This window comes from Lasioglossum baleicum, chromosome 13 (assembly GCF_051020765.1).
Source record: "Lasioglossum baleicum chromosome 13, iyLasBale1, whole genome shotgun sequence".
Classification (NCBI taxonomy): Eukaryota; Metazoa; Arthropoda; class Insecta; order Hymenoptera; family Halictidae; genus Lasioglossum; species Lasioglossum baleicum.
The window spans coordinates 13,751,864-13,776,818 of NC_134941.1; the positions used below are offsets into that span (position 1 = coordinate 13,751,864).

Below are 24,955 nucleotides of genomic sequence, written 5' to 3' on the forward strand. Positions count from 1 at the left end.
AAATCACGTCACAAAATCGATGAACTCTAATAATTTTAATCGCAGATCAAAATGTCTACCACTTCGTTAAAGAAATAAATGATCTCTATGGATTTAAGGAAGGAGAAACTACTCGAAACTGGTCAACCTGTGACCACGTGCGATTGAGAAAATGTTCCAAACACTCTCTCGCCGAGCAACTGTAAAAACAAATGGAAATTTGAATAAAGCAGATTGAACAGCCACTTTGTTCGTTTCCCGAGCGGAATGCCAGCTCCGGATAAATCTGCTTCTCATATGTCGCGTGTTACATCGAATTCAATTTGATTCGCGTCGAATCGGTTTCGAAGCGTCGAGAACGGGGTGGCAAAAGCACGGAGCAGCTCCAAGGTTTCTGTACGGTATTCTGGCTATCGCGCGGACCTATTCACCGTGAAGATAAAGCTCGAGTTACGGGGATTCAGGAAAATTCGCCGATTCGAGTTCTCAGTCTCGTTAGAATTTCCGATTGAGCGTGCTCTCCGTAGTTCATGTTGTTGTCTAGTTGCAACTGGGGGGAGTACAGGCCAAACAAACCTGCTACATCCCAACTAGGGTCTCGAGACTCGAGTGTTATCGTGCTCTTATTTCCCTAGCCCCTGTGGCATCCTATTCAGCTCGCTTTTCACCGAACTTCTACATTGTGCTGCTTGCAATAACATTCATAATTGCAGTTAATCCTCAATCGTTAAATCAGAAACAATGAACCTCATTACGCGGTAACCACAATGTGGTGACATTTACAATTGCGTAAAATTCCGCAAACTCATAAATCCTTCTATCTGGAATTTAAAAATCTCATTATATACAGTGTTTACGACGCGGCGTAATTTAAAACTGCATAAAATCCGCGAATTACCGATTTTCATGAATAAATTTACGAAATTTGAAATTGTATGATAATCCGATTCTTCCATTTTACCAACGAAATAGAAACCTCGTTAAACAGCACAGTGTAGTGTGCTTAATGATTGCACGGAATCTGCAGTCGCTGGGTTATCGATTTTGGCGCGTGCTGGTAATAATAATCTGGTTCTTTCATTAAAAAACTAATTCGTCCGACAAAGAGAAACCTCGCATTACCGGCAACAAATGCATAAAATCAGCAAAGTGGGTCAGACGTATTGTCGGATCGTGACGGTGAAGTTTCGTCAAAGTATATTTTTCGATGAAAAATGGCAAAGCTGTCGAACAGTTCGAACAATTCGAAAGCCGCGAGTTTCTCCAGGTGACAAGGAAAACGCGAGCTGCATTATGAATCGGCACGCAATTTCCGGAACAGCTGCAGGTAACTCGGAACTTACCGAATCGCGATATCGCTACCATTCCTGTCGGTCGAAGTTTCCTTGCAAAAGATTCTGCCGCGTGAAAACACCTCGGGAGCTTGCTTAACTAGACGCGAACTCGGCGAAGTTTCTTGCCGCTCTGCGGGCTTGTTCCCGTTCCAAAGAGAGGCAACGATAGAAATGGCAACATTCTTTTTCATTAACATCGTTTTACACTTCCGGGACTGGAATCAGTTCCCTCTAACATCGTGTAGCGAAATGTTGCACCCGAAGCGCAACAAACTAGAGTGAAACAGAAGTTTATTTTCCTTCTTGATACGTTTAATAAGTTGGAAAGAATATAACAGAGTACTTTAAAAATCTTCCACCTACTCAATTTTGGCATAAATGTATCAAATCCGCTGTCTATACTCATGAATTAAGCTGATCTTTAATTTGTGATGGTGTATCTAATGTGGTTTTTACCGACGTTTCCTTGGAAACAAGCCAGAAGAATTATTTCAGCGTTCTTATATTATTGTATCAAAAGAGCAGAAATAAATTTGATTAAACTCCCGCATCTTACAATCGCCAAGAGCAGAAATCCATTTCTAACTGCTCCGTGTTGCGACGATCGCGGAAGCTGTAGCAGCGAAATGAATCGCAGGAATAAACCAGAAGAATTGTTGCAGTAGCTCGCATATTATTTTATCAAAATCGCCGCGAGTAGAAATAAATTTGATATAACCGCAGCTTTTCCCGCAATCGCCAAGAAATAAATTTCCAAGTCCCATATCTTCCAATGAAATCATAAAATCCCGCAGCCCGGGAATAAAAATGAGTGAAGTAGAAAGAGACGACATTTTTCTAGCGTCGTTCGAGGAATGGTATTTTGTTCAGCTGGGGCGGAGGGGGTAGAAATTCCGTGCAATTAAATAAGAGACATGGGGAATCGATCTACCTTGGTTCTCTGTCTTTCCGTTCCTCGTGGAAAAGATCTCGCTGCTGAGAGATCCTCCGGATAATCGGTCGTTTCTTGCTCCGGCTCTCCACGGGCTGCAGCTATTGTTTTCTATCCCATTTGTCGTTAACAGATGGTCGCAAAAAGGAAATGGCGAGGGGTTTGAGGGGAACGGAGAACCACTCACCTTTTCTCTTTCCACTGCTGCTTCTTCTTCTTCAGAGCCTTCTTCACGCGGAGAATCAGAAAGGCGGCGCGATCGATGGTTAGGCCTGGTGAAGCCTTGTCGCCGCTCGACATTCTGCGTCCTAGTCCTCCCAACACCTACGCAAACAACGTTGTTTGTTAATATCTTCAACAATGCATAAAACCGCCTTCTTGATCTTAAAAACCTGCACTATTCTATATTTTCATCGTTACAAATGTAATCTCTCATTGAAACGAAAAATTGTGATAGTAGATTGAACCTTCCCGGTCCGAATAAAGAAAGGATCAACTCGATCGGACGATTAATTGCCGAGATAAAAATTCAGAAGTACACTCATCACGTTCTTGGTTCTTAAGATTGGGAAGAGGGAAAATTTGCAAAATTCAGAAGTCTGTATTTTGGAAACAAATTCGAGCTCGGCGAAACGATGTAACTTAAACTCCCACTGATTCTCGTAAGCTACACCATGTTTGATTTCGAAAATCCCTGACACGGATGACAAAGAGTTATCGATTCGGCGTGGTCTGACCCATTTACGAGAATGAGAATGTAATTTCGCTTTATAATACCCGTCTTTTGCCAGTCAAAATGCGAATTAACATATATTCCCTCAGTAAATCTGTAGAATATTCTGTCCTCTTCATCCATGCCGCTCGGGGCTTCAGAATGTTCGTAACACAATGTACACGGCCCCCATGGAGGATCCTGCCATTTTCAACTGTTTTTCTATAGAAAGTCGTAGGAGAAGTCAAGCTCCCGTCTCTGCACCCGCGTGATCGCGATTTATCGGCTGGTAGGATCAGAAGGGCTCTCGTTTGCGGAGCCAATTACTCCCGGAGAATGTTGCTTAATTTACTAGCCCTGTACCCCGTAATCGTCGGTAAATTATCGCGCGGAGTGGTTTCGCGGAGGCTGGCGTTCATTAAAATTTACGAGTTCGAGCGCGAGCGAGTCGAGCGAGTCGAGCGAGCTGTACAGAGCGAAAACCAGGGATTATGAATAACCGTGTTTGAAAGGCCCCTCTTCCGGAGAGCTATTATTATTAATTTTAATTCGTTCGCTAGCTGGAAGCATCCAGAGACGAATCCACGGAATCCATCCCTCGAGCCGCGTTTCCATATTTATTCCAGCCGGTCGGGATTCTTCACGCTGGCAACGTCGAAACGTATCCCAGTGCTCAAACGGATTCATTTTTGTCGCGAATGCGTGAAATCCGCTGAAATATTTCTCTCTCTCTCTCTCTCTCTCTCTCCGAAGGATACCACACGGTGGAAATATTTTGAACCCCTTGGTCTCGGTTAGAATTCTTTTTTACAGTAGATTTATTATATATCTCGCAGTCAAATAGTGGTTAATCCGTAGCCGTAACATTTTCGTTACAGTTACACTGATTAAAACTTCTTTATCCCCAAAAATGTCATAGAAGAGAAAAGAAAATTAAAATTCTAAAGTGAAAAATTCATTTGAATTGATTTTATTTAAAATACGACAGAACTTCCTCTCCAACCTAATATTTTATGTGTGGCTACATTTATTTGTTCTACATTCTACAGTCTACATTCATATTTGTTAGACTTTGTTCATATTTTCGTAACAAGCCTGACTCGTTAGAATACGGCAAGGAGTTAATCTGAGCTGAAGGCTGGATAATTGGGTGCAATGTGGAGTTAAACATTTCCATCGGCGTAATCAGCATTAATTAATGAATTCGTGTGAACTTGTGCGGCCTCTACGATCGATGTAACACGGTACACTCGCCGTGAAAGTTCCCTGATCTCTTCTTTCCGTCGCATTCGACGACTCCATTATTCTTATCATGCTCAAACAAACGGTCCTATAATATCCGAGGTCGACGGTATAACTTATCGTTCCCCGGCACAGTATCGAGGATTACAGCGTCAAATATACATCCGATCGTGAAATATAGTCGTCAACGAGTATCGAGTATCGCGAAGGGGAATAAATTCTCTCCGGTCACTCGCGAATGGAAAATTCGCGAGTCGTACACGAAAAACATTTTCATAAATTATTCAGCCTTTATTGGGGACGCGGGGCGATTTGTTTTGCGCCGGACCTTTGAAAAGCGACCGCCCACGAAAACTGCGAAGCTCTCGAGTGCCTCGATTGTTATAAACGGCCGAGAGCCGCGAAACAAACCGGGCTTGCTAAAAATGTTGATTTATTATGAAAACCTTCTCGCGCTTTACGCACACGGCCAGCCATCGATCAGTTCGCGTGCAAACAGACGCCGATCGAACGTTTTTAAACCATCAGCTCCGCTCGGCTTTTGATACGAGAATCACTATGCGGACTGTATGCAGCGTGAACAAACAATCCTACACAGTTGATTAAAAATGTCACCGTACGTCCACTGAAACCAAGCGACATTTCCCGAACATCGACGGCACATGCTGGATTCTTTCGGGAACTCGAGACCCGTACAAGAATGTTTGTCTAGTAATTTAAAGATCCTTGAATCTATGACGCAGATTAAAAAGTTGTGACAAGCCTTTACAACCAGGTGTAATTTTCAAAAAATATATTGTTACATACGTCAGCGAATAAAAAGATTCGTCTAGTCATTTTAACGATTCTTGAAACGATCAATGAAATTAGAAAATTTCAACAAGCCTTTACGACCAAGTGTAATTTAAAAAAAAAAATTGCTACATACGTCAGCGAATTAAATAATCATTCCAATAAAGTTATTCTGATCCGAAAGAAAGCGCGAAGCCTTTGCGAGCCGACTGCTGAACCCGGCGCGGTAATTAAGGAGTAGAAAAAGAGGAACGAGTGAAAATCGATCGGGATGAATAACAGAGGACGAATTAACTCGTCGTTGATTTATTCTCCGGCGACACTCTCGGTCGACCTTTGCCATTACTTCCGCTATCTTTGATCGGTTGAATCGTTCCACGCATCGGCGAGCCCGACCGAGAAGCTAATTCGATTAATTAACGGAGGCGTGAGTAATAATAGACGGTTTTAAAGTGGATTATTTTTACTATCGCGACACTCTCTCGATGGTATTTTCCTTTTTTCAACGTGGATCCGAAGATGCCAGGCGACTTTGATCTTCGCGTGTGATGGATTAAACGGCTCCTCTCCGTGTCTGTTTTAATAGTATTAGCTCGTCGAGCGACGAGGAAGGTGTATTCTTCGAAATCTCGCTGGGACATCGACGGATTGTAACATCGGCGCTAATGCGATCAAGGAAATCCTCTTCTGTTCGGGATCCGCCGATTATTGGCCCCGGGAATTGATCAATGGCCGCGTAATTGGGCCGGTCATCCGCGATCATGCAGATGGCGACGAACCCTGTTGCAAATAGTGCCGCGACTTCGAGAAATCAGTGTCCAGTGAATTAAAATCAATGAAAATCGCCCACACTTTATCGAAACGCAGAATGAAATCGAAGCTCGTCGGACAGCAGGAGTTCGATCGATGATTTATCGGCGTTTTATAAACCGCGATTGTTTACAGATCCAGAATAACACGATCTATATGAACGCACTAGTCCGAAGAGAAACAAACGACGATTCCCTCCGGTTTGTTTTTCCCGATACATTTTGCGGCATCAAAGTTGCCGGGTCCGATTTTCGACATTTTTAATACAGTGCGATGTTTACTCGGCTATTTTCGGCGGTAACCTAATCGCTGGTCGATTCTCAAAGGCACGAAGAGAGAGAGAGTAGGAGCGAGAGGTAGCGGGATCTTCTTCAAGCATTGAACTCTGATATTCTTGACAAACCGCATCCGGTGCGCCATAGTGCACTCCCTCTCTCTCTCACTGCTGAACATCGTCTTATGGATTTTTCTTCAGCGAACGAATCTCCACAAAAATTCTTTTATTCCCTCGGGAACATCCTCCCGCGATGTATCAATGAATACACTTCTGAATCCAGCGGTAATGCTATTCATGCGACTGCATATATTCATAATATATTCCGAGTCCTGTCGTGAAGTAACGATTCCAGTGTCCCTCTGAGTTCTGCTGAAGTTGTAGAATAATTTTCGATCTTTAAATTCATGCCACTCTGTGTGAATCCTGGAGAAGATTTTCTGAACTTCATAAACAAGTTCGAATCTGTTAAATGCTCGGCAAAAGCCATTATCAATTTTCCGGCTTGATTTTTACTGCAGAAAGAATCCTTAATAATTAAACAAAAACAATGAGAATGCATAAAACTAGTCGAGGTCGATTGTCCCGGGATTTTTGTTCGCGAAATCGTAGAAAGTGGAACTGGGATCTGAGCAGTAGCATCGGGCGATTATTATCGATCCCGTTCGAGGAGATGAGGGGATCGTCCAAGGGCGCAAGATAAGAGGTATCATTGTCGGTCGAAGTTAGGCTACCCTTTTAAGAAAATTGCAGCGTCGTTAGACGCAGTTTCCCCGGCGAGATATGCACCGGATCCATCGCGAGTATTGCGTGTCGCTAGAAACGGAAATAAGCTGATATTTCCATGACCGGGAAAATGAATATTTCATTAGCCTGACCGGTCGCCCGTTGTGTTTACATTGCGGTCTCACTCTAATTAATTAAAAGGTCAGCCTCGTTATCGAGGCGGACCGGATTAACCTGTCCGAGTCAAGGGCAAGCCTCGGTTCGGGGTTCACAGGGAAATCGCGTGGGTGTGAACGAACTCCTCGGGACCATCAATGAGAATATCATATTTCAGGTTCATTCAGAGAACGGGAATCCCGAGGGAAGCTTCCACTCAAAAGATCATTTCTGTAAAAGCTCGGAGAAAAGGAACAGTCTACGCATCCGGTCAATGGAACACTCTTTTACGTTAAGGGTGAACGATGTTAGCAGTTCTTTTGTAGTATTTCCATTCATGAACGCGCCAGTGAGAAATCATCTGCAAGAGTCTCAGAAAATTTTTAAAAAATTTTTTAAACGCCACAATATCATACTTTGCAGTCTGACAGATTGTACCATTTAATTTGTGTGTAGAGAATGATGTTCGCTGTTTCCAGTTTGTATTTCGTAGGACAATTTCGGGCTTGAAGGTCCAAATGCGTCGTTGATGGATCGATCAAACGGTGGATCGGTCTCGATCGTGTTTCCAAGCCATTGCCGTTTGATTTTGCGGCTGCATCCATTGCGTGGGCGGCGCCACCCTTCGGAAGGGTAGAGATAATCCCGATTTCGCTGGTTTTTCGACGGATACCTGTAATTCGATCCACCGTGCCCGATTGAGCTCCCGCGCGACTCGCGAGGCTCCTCCATTAGATCGGCAAATCGAAATCCTTCCGCGTAATCGTATTAAAAAAGTTTTTCAATGTCGCTTTACAGCGACGTCTCTCTCTCTTTTTGAGTTACACAGAAAGTTCACGATTAAAATCGGGTCGAGATTTGTTACCGTTTCGGTAAATTGTACTAAATTTTATTTACATTCACCCAATTCTTTTAAAATGTATGTAAACACGCAAATTACAGCAGTCAACTTCCCTTTCACCTCGTATATTGTCGAAAATTAGTCGCTGAGAGTGTACACCAGCGCAAAACACGTCTGGTCTAATTACAAATTTAAATAGCAGCGCGCGTAATGTTAATTTGACTTTCTTCGCGCAAAATATGAGAGATCGTGATAACCGCGTGCACGGCAGCGAACGCATTAATTAAAGCTTGAAAATTCATTTCAGAACGGAACGGGAAATTTTATTGAAGTTCCGGAATTCCAACAAAATTTGGAAACCTTTGTCGCAACGAGACAAAGCGCTCGATCTCTCGCGAAATAATCGTTCAACGTAACAAAAGATCCATCGAAAATCGAGCTCGCGTTGTCGTTCATTAACTTACGATCGATTCGGGACCTGTTTGTATAATGAAAATCTACAGTGATGCGCGACGTACCTATACAGTTTCTTGATTGCAATTAGCTAATATAGATTGGAAAATAACGACGAAATTCCTAATGGGTTTCCCCAAATTTTGTGCATTATACTTTTCAAATTAGAAAGCATTACTGATTTATATTTTTATATTCAGTAATTAAGAAAATTGCAAGCCCAGCGAAATCGAATCGCAGTTCCACCCGAATGAATGCTTGGCAGAGAATGCAATTCATTAGGCAATTTTTTGGCACGGGAGACCATGCGATTTGGGAGCTATTCAAGATTCTGAATGGAGGTCCTGCTATCTTCTATAAGCCCTGCAATTTTTTTCAAGGGCCTCGCAATGTTCCAGAAGTCCTACAATTTTTCCAAAGGCCCTAATATTTTTTCCGAGTCCCTGCAATTTTTCCAAGGGCCCTAATATCTTCTCGTTTAGAAGGAGAACACTTTAATATTTTCTCAATACCGGAACAGACGAGTTCTTCCCAATCTATCATTCCCAAAGAACAGATGCATCAACGCAGTGTCACAATTTTTCCGAGAAGATATGCTTTTAGTGGTCGACATTTCCAGAGCGCAAGTAGTGCAGCGAGTTAATTCGTATCTTATGCATACAGATGCGCCTTGGATGTAGTAGTATAGAGCCACCCGTGGCGGTGTCGACCATAATGGAACAGAAAGTATCGCAGTTGGAAAACAAGAAGCGAACAGAACGTCGAGAAACATCGTAAAAGTTCTCCGACGGCGAATCACCGTGGATAACAGGATCTCGGAACTTGTCATATTAGCAGACGTGTAATCTCGGCGAACGGATAGATAGTAATCGCGACGGTGCTCGAACAATACTGAAATCTGTTTGAACGAACGACCGGGGATTCGTACGACAATGGGAGCTGGAGAAATTCTCTTCTGTTAATTAATGCTCGGCGAACGACAACAGTTCCTCCGACGAAACTTCGTACACGGCAACACAGGCCCACAAAACACTGTTAATCCAAATTGAACCTCTCTCCAGCTCATCGGATTGACAGTCGCTTCATAATTAAGATAAACGTTCGTTGACTCTTGCATATACCTGTCCGGAAAAATTTTTCTTCAATCTATCTCTCGACGCGTGTGAGAAATTGTTTCCCTGAACGACCTACTGCGATAACGCGTATAAAACGCGAGGAAAAAATTGCAGATCAAATTTTCTGGTATGGTTGCATAGAGAAGACTTCAATCTTGAAATCCATGTCAGTTTTACTCACGAGAAAAATTTTTTAAACCTCGCAGAGATTTTTGAAAGACAAAATGTTCGAAAAAAGCCACCTTCAGCTTTTCATTTGTTCCTTAATGCAGAAAATTTTTTTATAAAAAAGCAATGAAAGAGCGTAAAAGTAGAGGCTTCGCGAAGTTACAGCATACTGTTTGCTGAAGATCCAGGGAGGATTAACTTTGATCGTGGGTGTGGAGAAGTAAAGATAATAATGAATGTAGATTAATTAGCAAGTCGTAACAAGTTTCGCGCAGAGATATTAGATGCATGTGAATACTCGAGTATCCAGTAGTCCTTAATTACCAGAATTTAATTGGTTGAACGTTATGAACGTCACTCAGAAAATCCTGTAAGTCCTGTGACGTTGTTCGAGTTTACTTTCCGTGAATTACGAGCACGTTTATTAGACTGTCTGCTTTATAGTAGTTCGTGATCAGCTAGGATAAAGGTGTCTCTGTGGATTCGATCGACAGGGCGCAGGTGATTAATACGGTCGAAAATTGTACACGGTGTGCCGTTTAATTAACAACGGTTCAAAGCAGTCGCTAAATAATATTATCCGGCTGACAGAGGGACGCTGCGTTGTAAAAGCTGTCGCGCGAGTAATTACGCGAGCACGTTCCACCGTGAAATTCGCGGCTTGAGTCGCGTGTATGTGTACCGGTATCAGTATTAGTCATTGTAAAAACACCTTTGACGACGGATCGCTCGTCCAGAAACTGGAATCCAAATCACATTGTGTCCGGTCTCAAGAATTTCCTAATGAATTTTCGCTGGCGAGCATTTGTTCGAGTGGTAGCACAAATCTTCGAAAAAAAAATGTGGGACTCCTAAAGATTGTAGAAGCTCTGAAAAAATTGTACGACCAACAAAAATTGCTTGCAGGACTTCCTGAGGAAATGTGGGACCTATACAAAGATTCTAGAGCCTACTCACAAATACTAGAGCCTCCGAAGAATTTGTGCAGTACTTGAAAAAAATTGTAGGGCCTCAGAAAAAATTTGAGGAGCCTTTGGAAAATATTCGGGGCCCAATATAAAATTGTAGTCCTTGAAAAATTGGTGGGGCCTCCGGAAAAATTGTGGAGTCCTTGAAAAAAAATTGTAGGGCTTCCAGAAAAATTTTTGAAGCCTTCGGAATTTTAGGGCCTAATATAAAATTGTAGTCCTTGAAAAAAATTGTAGGGCTTCACGTAATTTTTAATCAAATCCAATCGGTGTTTAGCGAAGGTTCTACTGTTTCGTTACCCGTACTTATGCAAGCGTCGGAATTAACGTGGGTAAAGTCGTCCCTTTACTCGGAACTTCCCGGAGACTTTGTATGTATCTTCCCAGACGGATTAATAAGGAGCTTAAAAAGAAAGCCAGTCTGAAAGCCGCGTCTCCTAGCGAAAGAAACTTCTGACAGCTTCGGAGCCGTCGAGAAGATTAAATGGACGATGAAATTTCATTTCATTTACATCGATCTTCTCTCTGGAACATTTCGAAATTGTAAGTTACACGCGCTACAGAAAAAGGAAAACGAATACGCGATCGTTAATTGGTTGTTTAAATGGTGGCTCGCTCTGTTTCCACGATTCGTTCTCGCACGACTCAAGCGAGGTGTAACGAGATTCATTAGGGAGTGTGGAACTGGACCGCGCGTGCACGCGATCAGAGTTACACGAATAGGCGAATCAGCGGATAACACCACGAAGAACACGACGAATCTTGTAAATATTACATCTGCTTCTCTCTGTCCGACTGTTTTGAGACCGACCGTCGACTAATTTCCTGACTCAGCTTAACCGGATCAACACGATCGAGAAAATATTGAAAGATCCGCAGAAATTTAATCGCCCTCGGGGCGAATTAAGGATCACCGCTCAGCAAAAATTACCTGCGAAATGTCAAATATTAAACTCCATTAACGACCGATAATTCGCAGTTCGAAATTACGAAATAAAAGCCCGATCTCGTCCGAACTCTCACTTCGCAGATCAGCACATTAAATGATCTCGGCTGACAGTACAGCAATAATTTTCTAAAATTTGTCTCGATAAATGTTCACCATCCGTTAACACTTTCGCTAAAATCATTTTGTTCATTGAGGAATTTCAGAGAAGCGATACTTTTTGTCTGAAGGTCCTACAATGGTTCTTGTGGATCCAGCAATTCTTTAGACATCTTCTAAATGCTGTTAAAATTTTCTTACGTCTTTACAATTAGTTCGCAGACTCGGAACACCACACTTACGTTATTAACGAGACGATGAAGAGAGTCGCAAATTGGCAAAGCTGAATTCATTATTGGAAAGTGATCAGGACTTTCTCTCTGGTACAATGGTTACAAGAACGTCGCGAAGTTTACCCCGATCCATGGATCAATAGGTGCCACGCCTATTCTGCGGGTACATAATAGGGAGAAAGGTCACGGTTTATCTCGGCCATACTAATTAGTGGAATCGAACTTTCCTCGCGCGGCGAGCGGCTGATTGTTGAAAACGATAGTTCTTTCGGTAACTTCCGAAGCGCTCGCACGAAACCTTACGATTCCTCGTGGTCACGAGATCGGTATGGCGCGAAATCGGAGATAGCTCGTGCAAATTTTATTCGGGCAAATTGCTGCGGTGCAACGATCCGATATCGCATTAATGCGGAATTGGACGAGTTTATCTGTCTGATCCATTAGTATCGAGGCAAGATGAATTTCCACTGGTGGAAACGTGGAATCGAAAACGACAGAGAAATTGATCTCGCTTTTATCGGCTGGAACCAACCGTGGCGGGATCCTCCCCATAAATCCAGGAGAAGATCCATTGACTTGGACATTTTTGCGACAGCTTTGAAGCGGAACGAGCAGTGGTGCCAATAACAACAAATACTTTGTTGGATTCGTGTTACGAGGCTGGGTTAGAAGCTTCTAATTTATAATCAAATGATGCTATCTAAATAGAATATTTGTTGAGGCTTTTAGAACATTTTTAACACGGTGAAGTTGTATTACAAATGATATTTTGAAGTGTCCGCGTGACACAAAGCCGAAAGAGAGGAATTACAGATTCGGGCTCCACGGTGAATTATTCGTTACACAACAGATGCTATCGACCAATTCGATATTAATCAAGTCAATCTAGCTATTATTGATATATTATAGATTCTTTTCTTTTATAGATTGGTTACTAGGACATTTTCGCGACCCCTTTGAAGCGAAACGGGGAAACAGAGAGAGAGAGAGAGAGAGAGAGAGAGAGAGAGTGTGTGTGTGTGTGTCCCGGAAAAGTAGCGTCGTTCGTTACGAAGTCATGGGAACTCGACGAGCATCTCTTCCCCGGCGGAGACGCAATTTCCTTCGATCCATCCGAATGAGAAGACGCACACATACATGCACCTGCCCCCTCGATGCAGTTTCGACTGCGACTGCGACGCAATTGCACCGGGATATAACGTGTTCGTTGCACCGTGCCCCGGAATAAAAGGTCACCGTATAAATGTCTGGAAACGCGCTCGCTCCGACAGATAAATTCGCAGCTAGCCACCTCCAACCTAAGAGGAAATGCAACCCGTACTCATCGCCCAGCTACGCTCGCTCTCGTATGCACACACGTCGAATTTATTTATTTAGCGGAGATTTTACTTGCTAAGGAGATACCCTAAAATATATGCCCTGCATTCGTCGTCGCGGCTTTTATCGCGGAGATAAACAGCCAGAGGAATTTCTCGTCCCCTCAAATACGGACGGATTTTATTTATTTAACGATTTCGTGTGAGTCTTGCTTATTAGGTGATCTCAAAAGTGAGAAAAGTCTACAAATGTTGATGTAGGAATGAATAGTGTATCAGAGGCTGAATTTTAAAGGGTTACAGCAAAATTAAATTTTAACATGTTTTTCTGATGGAATTTTTGAACTTGCAGTTGCAGGTGCAATTTCATTTTTTAGAAAATGCGGAGTTGCTTGAAAATTCAACGAACATTTATGACAGAACCAGTTAGGTCTGCAGCAAAAATTCGGGAACCCGATCGAAAAATCGATGAATTCTGTTCGGGAGGTCGGAGAAGACTGATTGGATGTTGAGGGATTCGCAAAATTGCAGAAAGCGAATATTGCCTGGCAAGGAGAGAGTACTCAAAATGGCCAGCAATTTCTAGTTCGACTTCCGGGGAAATAAATAGTGGCCGGACTCGTGGAGCGTGAACTTTGATTCGAGCCGGTAAGCTCGCTTAACAATTTTCATTCACGGAAATGTAATTACCCGTGTCACTTGACGCGGGCTGGCGGCGCGGCGCGGCGCGGCGAAACGTAATATCACCGTGAAATGAAGTTTTGTTAATTGGCCCGGGGGGCGCACGCTACATCGAAGCTTTTTGATGAACGGTCGCGGGCAAGGATTTCCCGATCCGCCTGTAATTGCACGCGATCCAAGCGGAACGATCTATCTTCGTGCAAACGCCGCCCGGAAAGATCGCAGAGCACGGTTATCTTCGCGAGAGAGACAGAGAGAGAGAGAGAGAGAGAGAGAGAGAGCACGGTTGAAAGGCGGAATATATCGCGAGAATCGAACGATCGAAAGTTCGAGTCTCGTTCGAAAGATAAAAGTAAATTCGACTTCTCGATTCTCTTCGCTTCTCATCCCTTATCTAACTTTCTTTTTTCACGCTCGGGGGATTCAATGTTTCTTTAGCTTCAACCACCGACTGCCCTGGATCCAATAAATCGCTCGGATGCGGCATAACGATCGTGGAGAACGCTCGCTCCTATTCAATTTTATTCATTTACACCTGGAATTCTTCGATCTTGATGGATCGAGAAGAAATTTTAAAACTTTATCTACCTGACTAGCTTCACCTGCTTTATTAACCCTTAGCAATCGAGGGGTGACTCGGAGCCACCACTAAAAATTGCTGTTATTATTTATTTACCACTAAAAATTGCATTTATTTAGATTTAGTGCGATTTTTCACACAATATCTGCTTCGATAAAGAAACTTATCGACTCGATTGCCATGGAAGCTACTTCATAATGTCAATAAATGTAAAATGAAAAATATAAAACCGATCATTTCGTTTCATCAATTTATTACACATTTATTAAAACGAGGTATTATAAAAATTCATATACAATGGAATGATTCTAGATCGAAAGAAATGTTCAATTTTCCAGTTAGAATAACTGCGACTTGTTCAATTATGATTTAAAAAATGGCTCGCAGCACGACGAACCGTTGAATTGCGGTCTTCCAAGCCAAAGAGGATAGAATTCGAGATCACTAAGTGAAATTTAAAGCGTTTCGAGCTCCGTTGAAGATAACGAGGCAGGAAACGTTTCCTTTCCATTCCGGTTCGCGAGACGTCCGGTCGTTTGATAAAAACTCTGCGGGGGAACGTGGAGCTTTATTACGGGTGTCCGCAGGATCGGAATGGAGAAGAATGAACAAAGCTGCGAATTAAACGCGAGTCACCGTCGTCGTTGTCGCGAAGAACAAGGACGCATGGGAAATAAGCGCACGGCAGCGTAATGTTCCGCGAAATCATGTCGTCGAGACTGTGACTTGCAACGTGTAAGAACGACACTGAAGAAGAGAAACAGAGAGAGAGTGTGTGTGTTGTTTACACGTTTTGCGAGGGAGCAGATTTACATGGAACTCTCGCGAAACAAACATGGTCGCGTTGGAAAGAGCGTCCCGGCGCGACGGGCGTCGTTTTAAAGCCGAGTTCACTAACTGACCACAGACATCGAATTTATTTCCGGACGCGTAAAAGCTTCGACGAGTTCCTTCCTTGTGCTATTTCCTGTTCGATCATGCACTCACTGGTCTCAGCATTGATCTTCTGGTTTACGGTTCGTTTTTGTCATTCTTTTTATAATTAATTCATGCATCTGCTTTTTATAATTAATTCGAGTCTAGTTTATGGACTGAATAATCACTAGATTAAGGTTTCGAATTCACGGTAGAGTTGTAGTCTATTTCTCTATCTGTCTGTGGATCTAATTTCTAATTCATAGTTAATTATCGCGGTGATGCCATCGGTAACGGATACTGTGTTGGATTCGTGTTACGTGGTTGGATTAGAGCCAGTTTCTAATTTATAATTAAACGATGCGGTCGATTAAATTGCAAATACTTTCCTTTCTGAAGATACATGTGTACATCATAATTATCGGCATGTATTAATCTAAATTGAAACGCAAACGAACTGTTAGTGTCTGTTATTTCAACATTATATGGAATTCATCTAGTGTTAACATCCTTTTCCTCGAAATATCTCGGAACAAGAAATACACGACTTCCATCATTATGGGCACACATGTCTAAATGAAATCGGATATTTTTCGAGGCTTCGCGAACATTTTTAACACGGTAAAGTTTTATTCGAAATGATATTTCGAAGTGTCCGCGCGACACAAAGCCGAAACAGAGGAATTACACATTCGGCGCCTCGGTGAATTGTTCATTACACACAAATGACGCTTTCAATCAACCCGATATCCGAATCGGGACTGTAATACCGTCGACACGACCGTAATTCGCAGAAATGATTCGCATTTATTGTCCGGCGTGCATCTACTATTTTCATCCTTGTAATTTACACCTGTGTATACGCAAGAGAGGCAGTTTTATCCCGTTCATTGAATGAATAATTCATAACAGCAGACAGCTGTGCCCCGCCTTCTGTGTATTCCACTTCGTCTCTCGATCCTTTTAATATACTGGCTCGGTGGAGACGTAACCGTCGCGTCGATGAAAAGTGAACGAACACACGTCGGACCCAGTTATTAGTTCGCGTTCCGAACGGTACTGTTTTTTAAATGTTTGCTAAACGCTCGACGAGAAAGTACCACTTACGATAATTGGAGACGAAAAGCGAACATGTCCACCTTTCAACCCTTTGCAGTCGGAGCTGTTTTAACTCGAAAATTAAGCATTTCTTCCGACCTTCTTCATTTTATGCATACGAAATTGATGTAACACCTCCTCCAATACCTAAATGTTCAGTAATTGATTAGATACCTACGTATTTAATAATTTAAACTATATTTTGAATAATTGTATAGCAATTTTTAAGGATTAGTAAAACGGTACAGGTCGAAATATGTTCGCGCGCTGTTGCGGGGAACATGATAAAAGACAACAATGGAGGAAGCGCACCGAGTAGATCACGATGCATTTTTCATCGATCCCAAGGATACGGCGCGTTCATATTTAATGGCTTATTGCGTGCTCGATAGACATTTCCAGCAACAGTTCACGGAGACGGTTAATATTTCAACGACGGGGAACTATGTCGGCTAATAGACTCCGAAAACGTGACGTACAATCGCCAACAAAAGTGTGTAGACAATTGTACAGAGAACGTTCATTGATATCTTCGTAACGTTCGCAGCGAAACTCTTAAACTTCGCCTTAACATTTGCCTTTCAAACAGCCTTTCTATTTTACGATTATGTAGATCGCGAAGACTCTCGCGGAAAATTATTTCATGCTATTGTTCACGCATTCACGAGCTACTTTTCCGTAGCAGAATTTCTGAAACCGTAAGAGCTTCCTTATGGGGAAATGTTAAAACAAACTCGTTCGTGGGCGAGCGAAATGACAACCAACGATTGTCCACGATAAAATGAAACGGTCCGAATTGCCCGGTATTTTTACTTTACATCGTCGAAAACCCGAATGAAGATAAAAATAGAAACGGAACGAAGAGAGGAAGAAAAATATTCCAGATATAATTGGGAATCGAATGCAATTCCGTTTTACATTCAATCCACGTCCGCTGTACATGCAATTTCAATTACGCCTACCTTTAGAATTATCTCGTAACTGCCTTTAATATTTTATACATTGAATGTTATTCTTTGAACGCTGTTCTTTTTCACAACGAAACCTCGGGCGCAAGAATTGCGTTTTATCCTGCTAGATTTATTTTTCCACGGGGAATCGCGCGCTTTGCATTGTCCAGTGACTATGAATACATTATTAGAGATTGTATCCACTTTGATGTATTTTCTTTCTTTTTCCTGTTTGGTTGCGCAAATCCATAAAATTTTATTTCGCCATTTTTTAATTCATTTAAAGTCTTCCCCGCACCCCGTAAATTTATTTCGTCACGCGCGCTGTCGCTCGAATAATTACCACCGATGAAAAAAGAAAGCATTCGTTCTCGTTTCACCGCGTCGGCAAAGCGTAACTTTCTCGCGCGGGTGTAGAGAAAGTTTCAACTTCCTCGCGGGCGTCTTTGTGTAATTTTCACGCCCCCGAGCAACGTTTCCATTCGATACTTTAATTCGCGCAGCCCCGCCGTTGAATAGCGTGTTTTCTTTTTCTATTTGGATGAGCGCGAGGTTTTACAGCGATCCGTTTCGCGGCACTCATTTTCCCGCGACCAGCTGCGACGCTGCGTCAGATTTTTCGAAAAATCCCTCGTGACCCAGATTTTTCCCTCGGCCCACCCTTAACGACGTGGTTCGGCAGTGCGCGACGCCAGAACTGCATTTCCGTCCTAAAGCATTTAATTTCTCCCCGGTAAATTACAATTCCGAACGTTTCTCTCACTGGACGGGGTCCCCGAACATTTATTATTTATTGTTCTACCAAGTGCGCGACGGAAAATATTCGGCTAGTTTGGCTAATTTTTCGATAACAATTTTAACTGGGAACTCACTGGATGATCAATCACTCCGTTACAATCTTATTTAGGCAATCTTTAACTGTCTTTAACACTAAACCTACTTATTTCACAATTATTGAAATTATAAAGATGCTATTGTGGTAAATGATTGAATAGATAAATTTAATCTTGTGCAACATGACTAGGCTACGGATTTTCCTGCAAAATAAACACTATCTGCATTAATTGCAAAATACAGAAGCTACAGTTCTCAATAATTTTGACAAGTGTTCCACACTTTTTTCAAAAGTTAAAAAAATTCTATATAGAACTGTCTGTCCACCAAACGTTTTTCTTCAGGTTTCTCAGCCCCCGGGACAAAAAGTCCAGACATATTCCAAACAATTCTCGTCTGACCCCAGTCTATGGCCACAGTATTCAGTTTGCACAACTCTAAGTAACCTGGGGGATGAAGTATCCAGTCTCAGAAAATTCACCAAGCCGAAAGAGTGAGAGTAGGCGTCCGGTAGTTGGTCAAACATTCGTCATAGTGACGTTACCGTTGGCTGCTGACTCTGGATTCGAAGATTAAGGGTGAGCGACTGGTGCAAACACAGGCTGATTTACGAGGGGAACGCCTCGCCAAGATTTCCTGCTTGTTGGACTGCCATCTTGCGAGCAAACAATTAGAGGGATGGACGGGGCTGATTCTTGGAACGGATACCGATGATCGAGAAATTTATCGACCTAACTACTGCCGGCTACCGAACCTACTAAATTGCGCGACTTCGTTGCCAGAAACCATGAAGCGAGCAGTGAGAGCAAGGGGTTCGGAAAATTATTGTTTTTTCGGCTTCCAGAGCAGATTTGTTCGCTTTCGAGAACTTAAATTGAAGCTGGAGAATTGCACTTCATGGTCAGGTACTTTAGGTTTGGGCAAAATTCCGAATCATGTTGGAACCTTCGATTTTTGGACTGCATTTCGTTGGCAGAAACCATAGGACGAAAACTGAGAGCAAGGGGTTCGGAAAATTATTGTTTTCTCGGCTTCCAGAGCAGATTTTTTCTCTTTCGAGAGCTTAAATTGAAGCCGAAGGATTGCACTGTATGGTAAGGTACTTTAGGTTTGGTGAAAATTCCGAATCACATGTTGGAATATTGACAAACTCTTGGAACCTCCCGGACCTTCAGGAACGGATTCGTGGATCCGTTTCCCTGAAATATGATTTTGGACTGCAGAGTCGGAGAGAAACCATAGCGTTCGCGTTCGGTAAACCAGCGAGGATTAGAGACGGATTTACGAGGCGGATCAGCGACGGAATGGAAACAGGAATTCCACGTGAGCCCGAAGGATTCCGAGATTGGTCTGCTCCGCTTCTGACAGATCAGGGAACTAGCCTGATCGCTCCTACAACTGGAACTCGACCGAGGATTAATAAACTTTCGATCCACCTCGAAACATAACCGGCAATCGAGCAAACACCAGACGATAATCGACAGTATAACAGGCGATTCCCTTTCGGATAGATGAGATATCGATTCTTTTTATCGCAGCTTCTGAAAGTATGGTTCTTGAAGGCGCTACCCTTAAAATTTTATCTTCGAATAACGTGAAACGGGCAGGTCATAATCATTTTAAGGAAACAGTGTTGCAACCTATAAGATAAGGGACGAAACGATCAAACTGTTTAAATACGTTTTCGTCGATGGTTACCAGGATTCTCCAATGATCAGCGCGAAATCTCTTCCGAATTTTGCATACACATGTAAAGCGAATCTCCTGTTAACCAGCGTAGTAAAATCATGCAAATACCCAAAGTAGGTTTGCCTTATCGCTATCGATAAAACTGAAATTTTCATGATGGAATCGATATTCATATTTGCGTGAATGTCGTTTCAGCGAAATACGCTCTTTCTCTCTCTCTCTCTCTTGTTTCAGTGCGAACGATATGCACGATCGTTATGGGTTTTCGGATTACCTTTTTACTAAAACATCGCAATCTCTCTGCCAATTGAAAACGGTCCGGGACACAAATTGCGCGCTATAACTTCGCCAATATTTAGCAAAGCTGCTACAAAAATTTCAACAAACCGTCGCCAAACATCAAAAAAATGGCAGAGAATTTTTTGAATTTTTCATTGCGGTGAACTTTCATCTAGAAATCAAAGGGTAGCCTGATTGCTTCAACTATGCACACAATACTCTACAGACATGTACAGCAGTTTGCCAGCACTATCCCCGAACATCCACAAATATTTTCAGCCTGATTGCTCCAACTATGCCAACAATATTCTACAGACCTGCAGAAACATCCACGAATATTTTCAGATTTTCACAAGCAGTGTATTTCAATCTAAAAATCGCCGAGTGACCAGGTGGATGAACAGGGGGAGATCAACACGGGCCTGTAATTCCTTAAATAATCGGATTGTTGCGCGGGAAACCGTTTAATCGGCGGCGAATCATCCGGGGAATTTCGCATACTGCTCCGGATCCCGACACGAGGGATTCTGCCGCGTCCTCGGGAGCGGCGTGGACCGCGGAAACTATTCAGGACGAGTTTCGCCGGCAACCATATCGAGCCTCGAAATTATCGGAATCCTCGCCAGGACAGGGAACTCGGCTCAACGAACCGGTATATACGTAAGGGACATTCCGCGCAGGATCGCAGACGTCGACTTCTATTCCAGAGAGGAGATATTCGATCGTCCTGGCCGGAGATTCAATGGGAACCGACGACGACGTGAGTAGAAATAAAACAAGACTTGTACCGATGGTAACGAAAATATCAGAACCGCTTCGGGTTCCGTGTTAGAGGTACCAATTAAATTATCGGTCGTCGAGCAACTGTCCCCCATTACCGTTTCCCAAAAGAGATTCAACAGAATGAAAGCAATGAAAGCAGCTCTCGATGCTGCAGGATAGATTAACAGATTGAAAAGAAAATTTACGATCGGCGCTGCCAATTTAATTAATCCTGCGGCTTTTCTGCTGTCGATCACTCCGTCAAAGGGAGACGCTAATTTTTTAAGTACAGTGTCGAGTGGCGGCGCGACGAGCTAGCTGCAAAGGGTTCAGCGAATTAATTTTTTCTTGGCTTCCCGGGCAGATTTCACAGTGTTCGAGAGCTTCAATCAAAGCTGAAGCATTGTACTTTATGTTGGGAACGTTTCATTTTGCAGGGAAATTCGTGGTCGTGTCAAAAAATTGAAAATCTCAGGCAATACCTTGGAGAATTGCTACCACTCAATTTTAGAATATATTCCCGTGGGAATTTCCGAGTGTTCGAGCTTTAAAATGAAAGCTCAAAGCTCGCACTTTGAAAATATTCCCTGCCCCGACCAAGAAATCTAAAAATTTCGACAGGCATCGTACATCTATGACGCGAATATTTAAGAGGCGAATAAGATACTGCAGTACGGTCGTCGAACTTCACTCGACAGCCTCGATATATCTCCGTTCTCGATATCGGTTCGATAAAGATTTCAGCATTAGAACGCAGCCAGGCTACGTCGACGCCGCAAACCGCCAGTTAAATTCGCTCGGGGCAACCGGACAGAAATAGATTCGCAATATTTCCAGTTAAGCACCTTCGACGGGTTTCGCTAATAAGAGTTTCGATCGGCGCACCGAGTCCTCAGACCAAACCGCGCGCTAATTAATTATTAATCAGTCCGCAGTCCCTCTAACGATGACGCGAGCTGACACGCTTGCGGCGGCGGCGGCGGCGCGCGCGCGCGGAAACGCTTCATCTATAATACAGCACTGATAATGGAAGCGATACGTCTCGATAAGCTTCCAGCTGCCAAACAACGATATCGCGATGATCCTAAGCATGATTTCGCCTTATACCAAATTTAAGGAAGCTTAATCCCGTTAGATCGCTCCCATTAATTACCCTATACACCATTTTCACGCCTCAATTACAGGGTAATGGAACCAGATCAACTTTAAGATCTATTCCCGTGGGAATTTTCGAACGTTTAGGACTCAAACTGATAATACAAAAAGTTGGCTTCGCATACGTGTCGACCAGGTCGCCTCGATTGCAACGTAATGGAATCAGATCAATTTTAAAATGTATCCCAGTGCTTGAAACTTGTCGAAGTTTCGATGACTTCAATCAACATTATAAAAAGCTGGCTTCGGAAACGTGTCCACCAAGTCCCCCGTCACTCCAGAGCTCGCTGCAGCATCGCCGGGCACCGAAATCGAGTGCGTTGCACCACGGAATCGCATAAATTTCGCGTGATCGAGTGTCGGACGTAAACTCGAGAGGTTTCTTCGCGAATCGCCGCGGTGCTCGACGGGTGGCTAGCCGTTCCGCAACTCCGCGGCATCGACAGCTGCATTTAATCCCAGTCCACATGTTTCTGCGCGCGTCAGAGAGCCGCCGGTGCATTCTGCGACCAGCAAGCCGCGTGCACTTTTGATTCGCGGAATGTTAATGGCCAGGGGTGGCAGAGTGTGAGGCGTGCCGCGAAAAGTGAAATTTCTGAGATTGCTCGCCAGCTGGCAGTCTGCTCGCACACGTATATTCCGCGAGACGGATTCGCTGAACGAGCTTCTGTGCTTTCGCGAGCAAACAGCTTGCGCAGAGAAACGCAAACGTTTCAGGGAACTGGCGAAAGTTCTCTCTTCTGTTTCGTCCAGATTCTCGCGGAATTTACGCCGTGAACCGATCCCCTGAACTACCGTTGCAACCCTCTGCTATGCTTCTCCCCTTCGTCGGGGAAAAATTGCAGCCTAAAATGGAGAATGGTTTTCGGAGCCGAGTGTATCGTTCATTAAAATTTATTGGCTGTCGGACCGCGTAATCTCTCTCTCTCTCTCTCTCTTTCCGAGCTGGACAAGACAGTGATTCGCTCGAGCGTTTTATAAATCGCTTTTCGAGGACCTGTCGAACCTGTCCCGCTCGTCACACGGTTTCCCATCGCTCTCGTACCTGTGAATCCTGCGGTTACCATGTAAATGATGTATTCGAGCGAATCATTCTGTAACCCGGGTCTTGAAATATTTGTTACCGCGTGGAAAGAGAATACTGTTAAATTGTTTAATCAGCAGACTGCGGATCTTTATGCATTTATGGCTACAAAAAATTTGCAAAAATACTAGAAAGAAGAAAATAAAATTCTACAGAATTTAGCACGACTCTCTTTTATTTATTTCAGATCTACGAAGACTACTATCACTGAAAATAACATTTCACATGATTCCACTTTCTTAAAATTTGCAATTGAGAATTGCATAAACATCCGCAGTCTATTAACAACTGTCCTCCTGTAATTTCAGGAATTCTGCAGGATACTTTCGTAGAAAGCTTATCACATTAATTAATTCACTCCCACGTCAATTAAACTCATCTCAGCGAACCTTTGTAATTTTTCAAATTACCAAGGTACTCTGTTACTGCGTTAGCACATAAATTCATTTGTGTGTATTTCAATTAAAAAACACATCAGATCTCAATGTGGTTCTGCAATTTGTAAATCTAGTCATATTTTCATCAAACATCTATCGAATTTCAAGTGCTGAGAATTTCCGGTGCCAACAATAAATTCTCTGAAACAATACAGAAAGTTTGAGTACTCAGCAAACCCGTGGAACTTAATAATTACCCGGGCAGAGCTCGATAAACCGAGAATTTTACTGGACTTTAATAAAGCTTTTACTGTACACTACGATTCTGATAAAGTCCGAAGTAGAAGCGACTCGATATAAACTCTTTCCAAACAGATCCGGTCAAACATTGAGTTTGCTCAACCTGCTGAATTTTCTTGTTTAAAGTTTGCTCTCGGTTTTTGCAGCAAAAATAATGAAAAATATCGCTAAAAATTTAATACGCTGCTAGTTTTCCCCGGGAACCGAAATGAAACAATTTTACTATAAATCCGTGTCACCTCTAAAACTCAATATAGCAAAACACAAATTTTCACAAGTTTAATTTACACAAAATCCACACCTTCACATCCACAGTTTAGTCCCGAAACTTGATTACACCGATTAAACAGAGATTCGCAACGGGGAGGGTTCATTCCTACAGTAATCGTCGCGGCAGTGGGTTAAATATGGTCAGTGTAATTGCAAGAAAACAGAGATGGAGGGTCCACAGGGCAGAGGAAGCTTGCACGGGTCGTTAAGTCTGGAAGAGCAAGCCACATTTGCACGACAGGAAAACCGTGGGCGCAATGAGCATGAATAAATCGCGAGCGGAAAGTTTCGAGACTGGGCGATCCGTCTCCAACGGTGGAAGAAAGAAATCGACGTTTATTTAAGAACTTTCTACTTCTCTTGAATGGGACCTGTTAACCCTTCCAAGTTTCTGCAACAATTTATTAACGTCGCCGCGGGAGCCCGCAACGAACATAAAAGTTTTCCGCGGACGCGCGACGCGACGGCCGAGTTTCGCTCTTGCGGGGAAAGGATCTCTCGATGTTTCTAATTTCGACGAGGCTCGTTAAATTTGCAACGGTGGCTCGGGATTTCCAATTGGGAAACGAAGCCAGGCGAGGCCAATCGCATCCGCCGTGCCTAAACGCTGCGAACTATTCTTGGGAGACGCCGTAAACTTTTATGAACCGATGGAGTCTGCAGCTGACGATTTTGATTGGATTTCATCGGGGACAATACGGTTCTCTGGTATAGCACTTCCGAAAGGCAAGATGAGTAGGCCGGTAAGCCACGGAACAAAATGAAATCTCTTGGAAAGTTGAAATCCAGTCTACCTGCAATTATCAATTTCCGAAGACACAATTTTTGAAAAGATAAACTGTTAAAAATCATCCTTGGAAAGTCGAACATGTGTTTGGACTGTATC

The 24,955-nt window shown here is 43.0% G+C and overlaps 1 protein-coding gene across 3 annotated transcripts in view; it reads right to left on the bottom strand.

Moving 5' to 3' along the window:
• Window positions 1-24,955, bottom strand: part of Wake (ankyrin repeat and fibronectin type III domain containing protein wide awake) — a 153,304-nt gene that overhangs the window by 113,864 nt on the left and 14,485 nt on the right. For all 3 annotated transcript variants that reach the window (XM_076436375.1, XM_076436376.1, XM_076436373.1), the window contains exon 2: window positions 2,432-2,568. In XM_076436375.1, coding sequence (XP_076292490.1) covers window positions 2,432-2,568 — 137 coding nt within the window. The remainder of the gene's footprint in view (window positions 1-2,431; window positions 2,569-24,955) is intronic.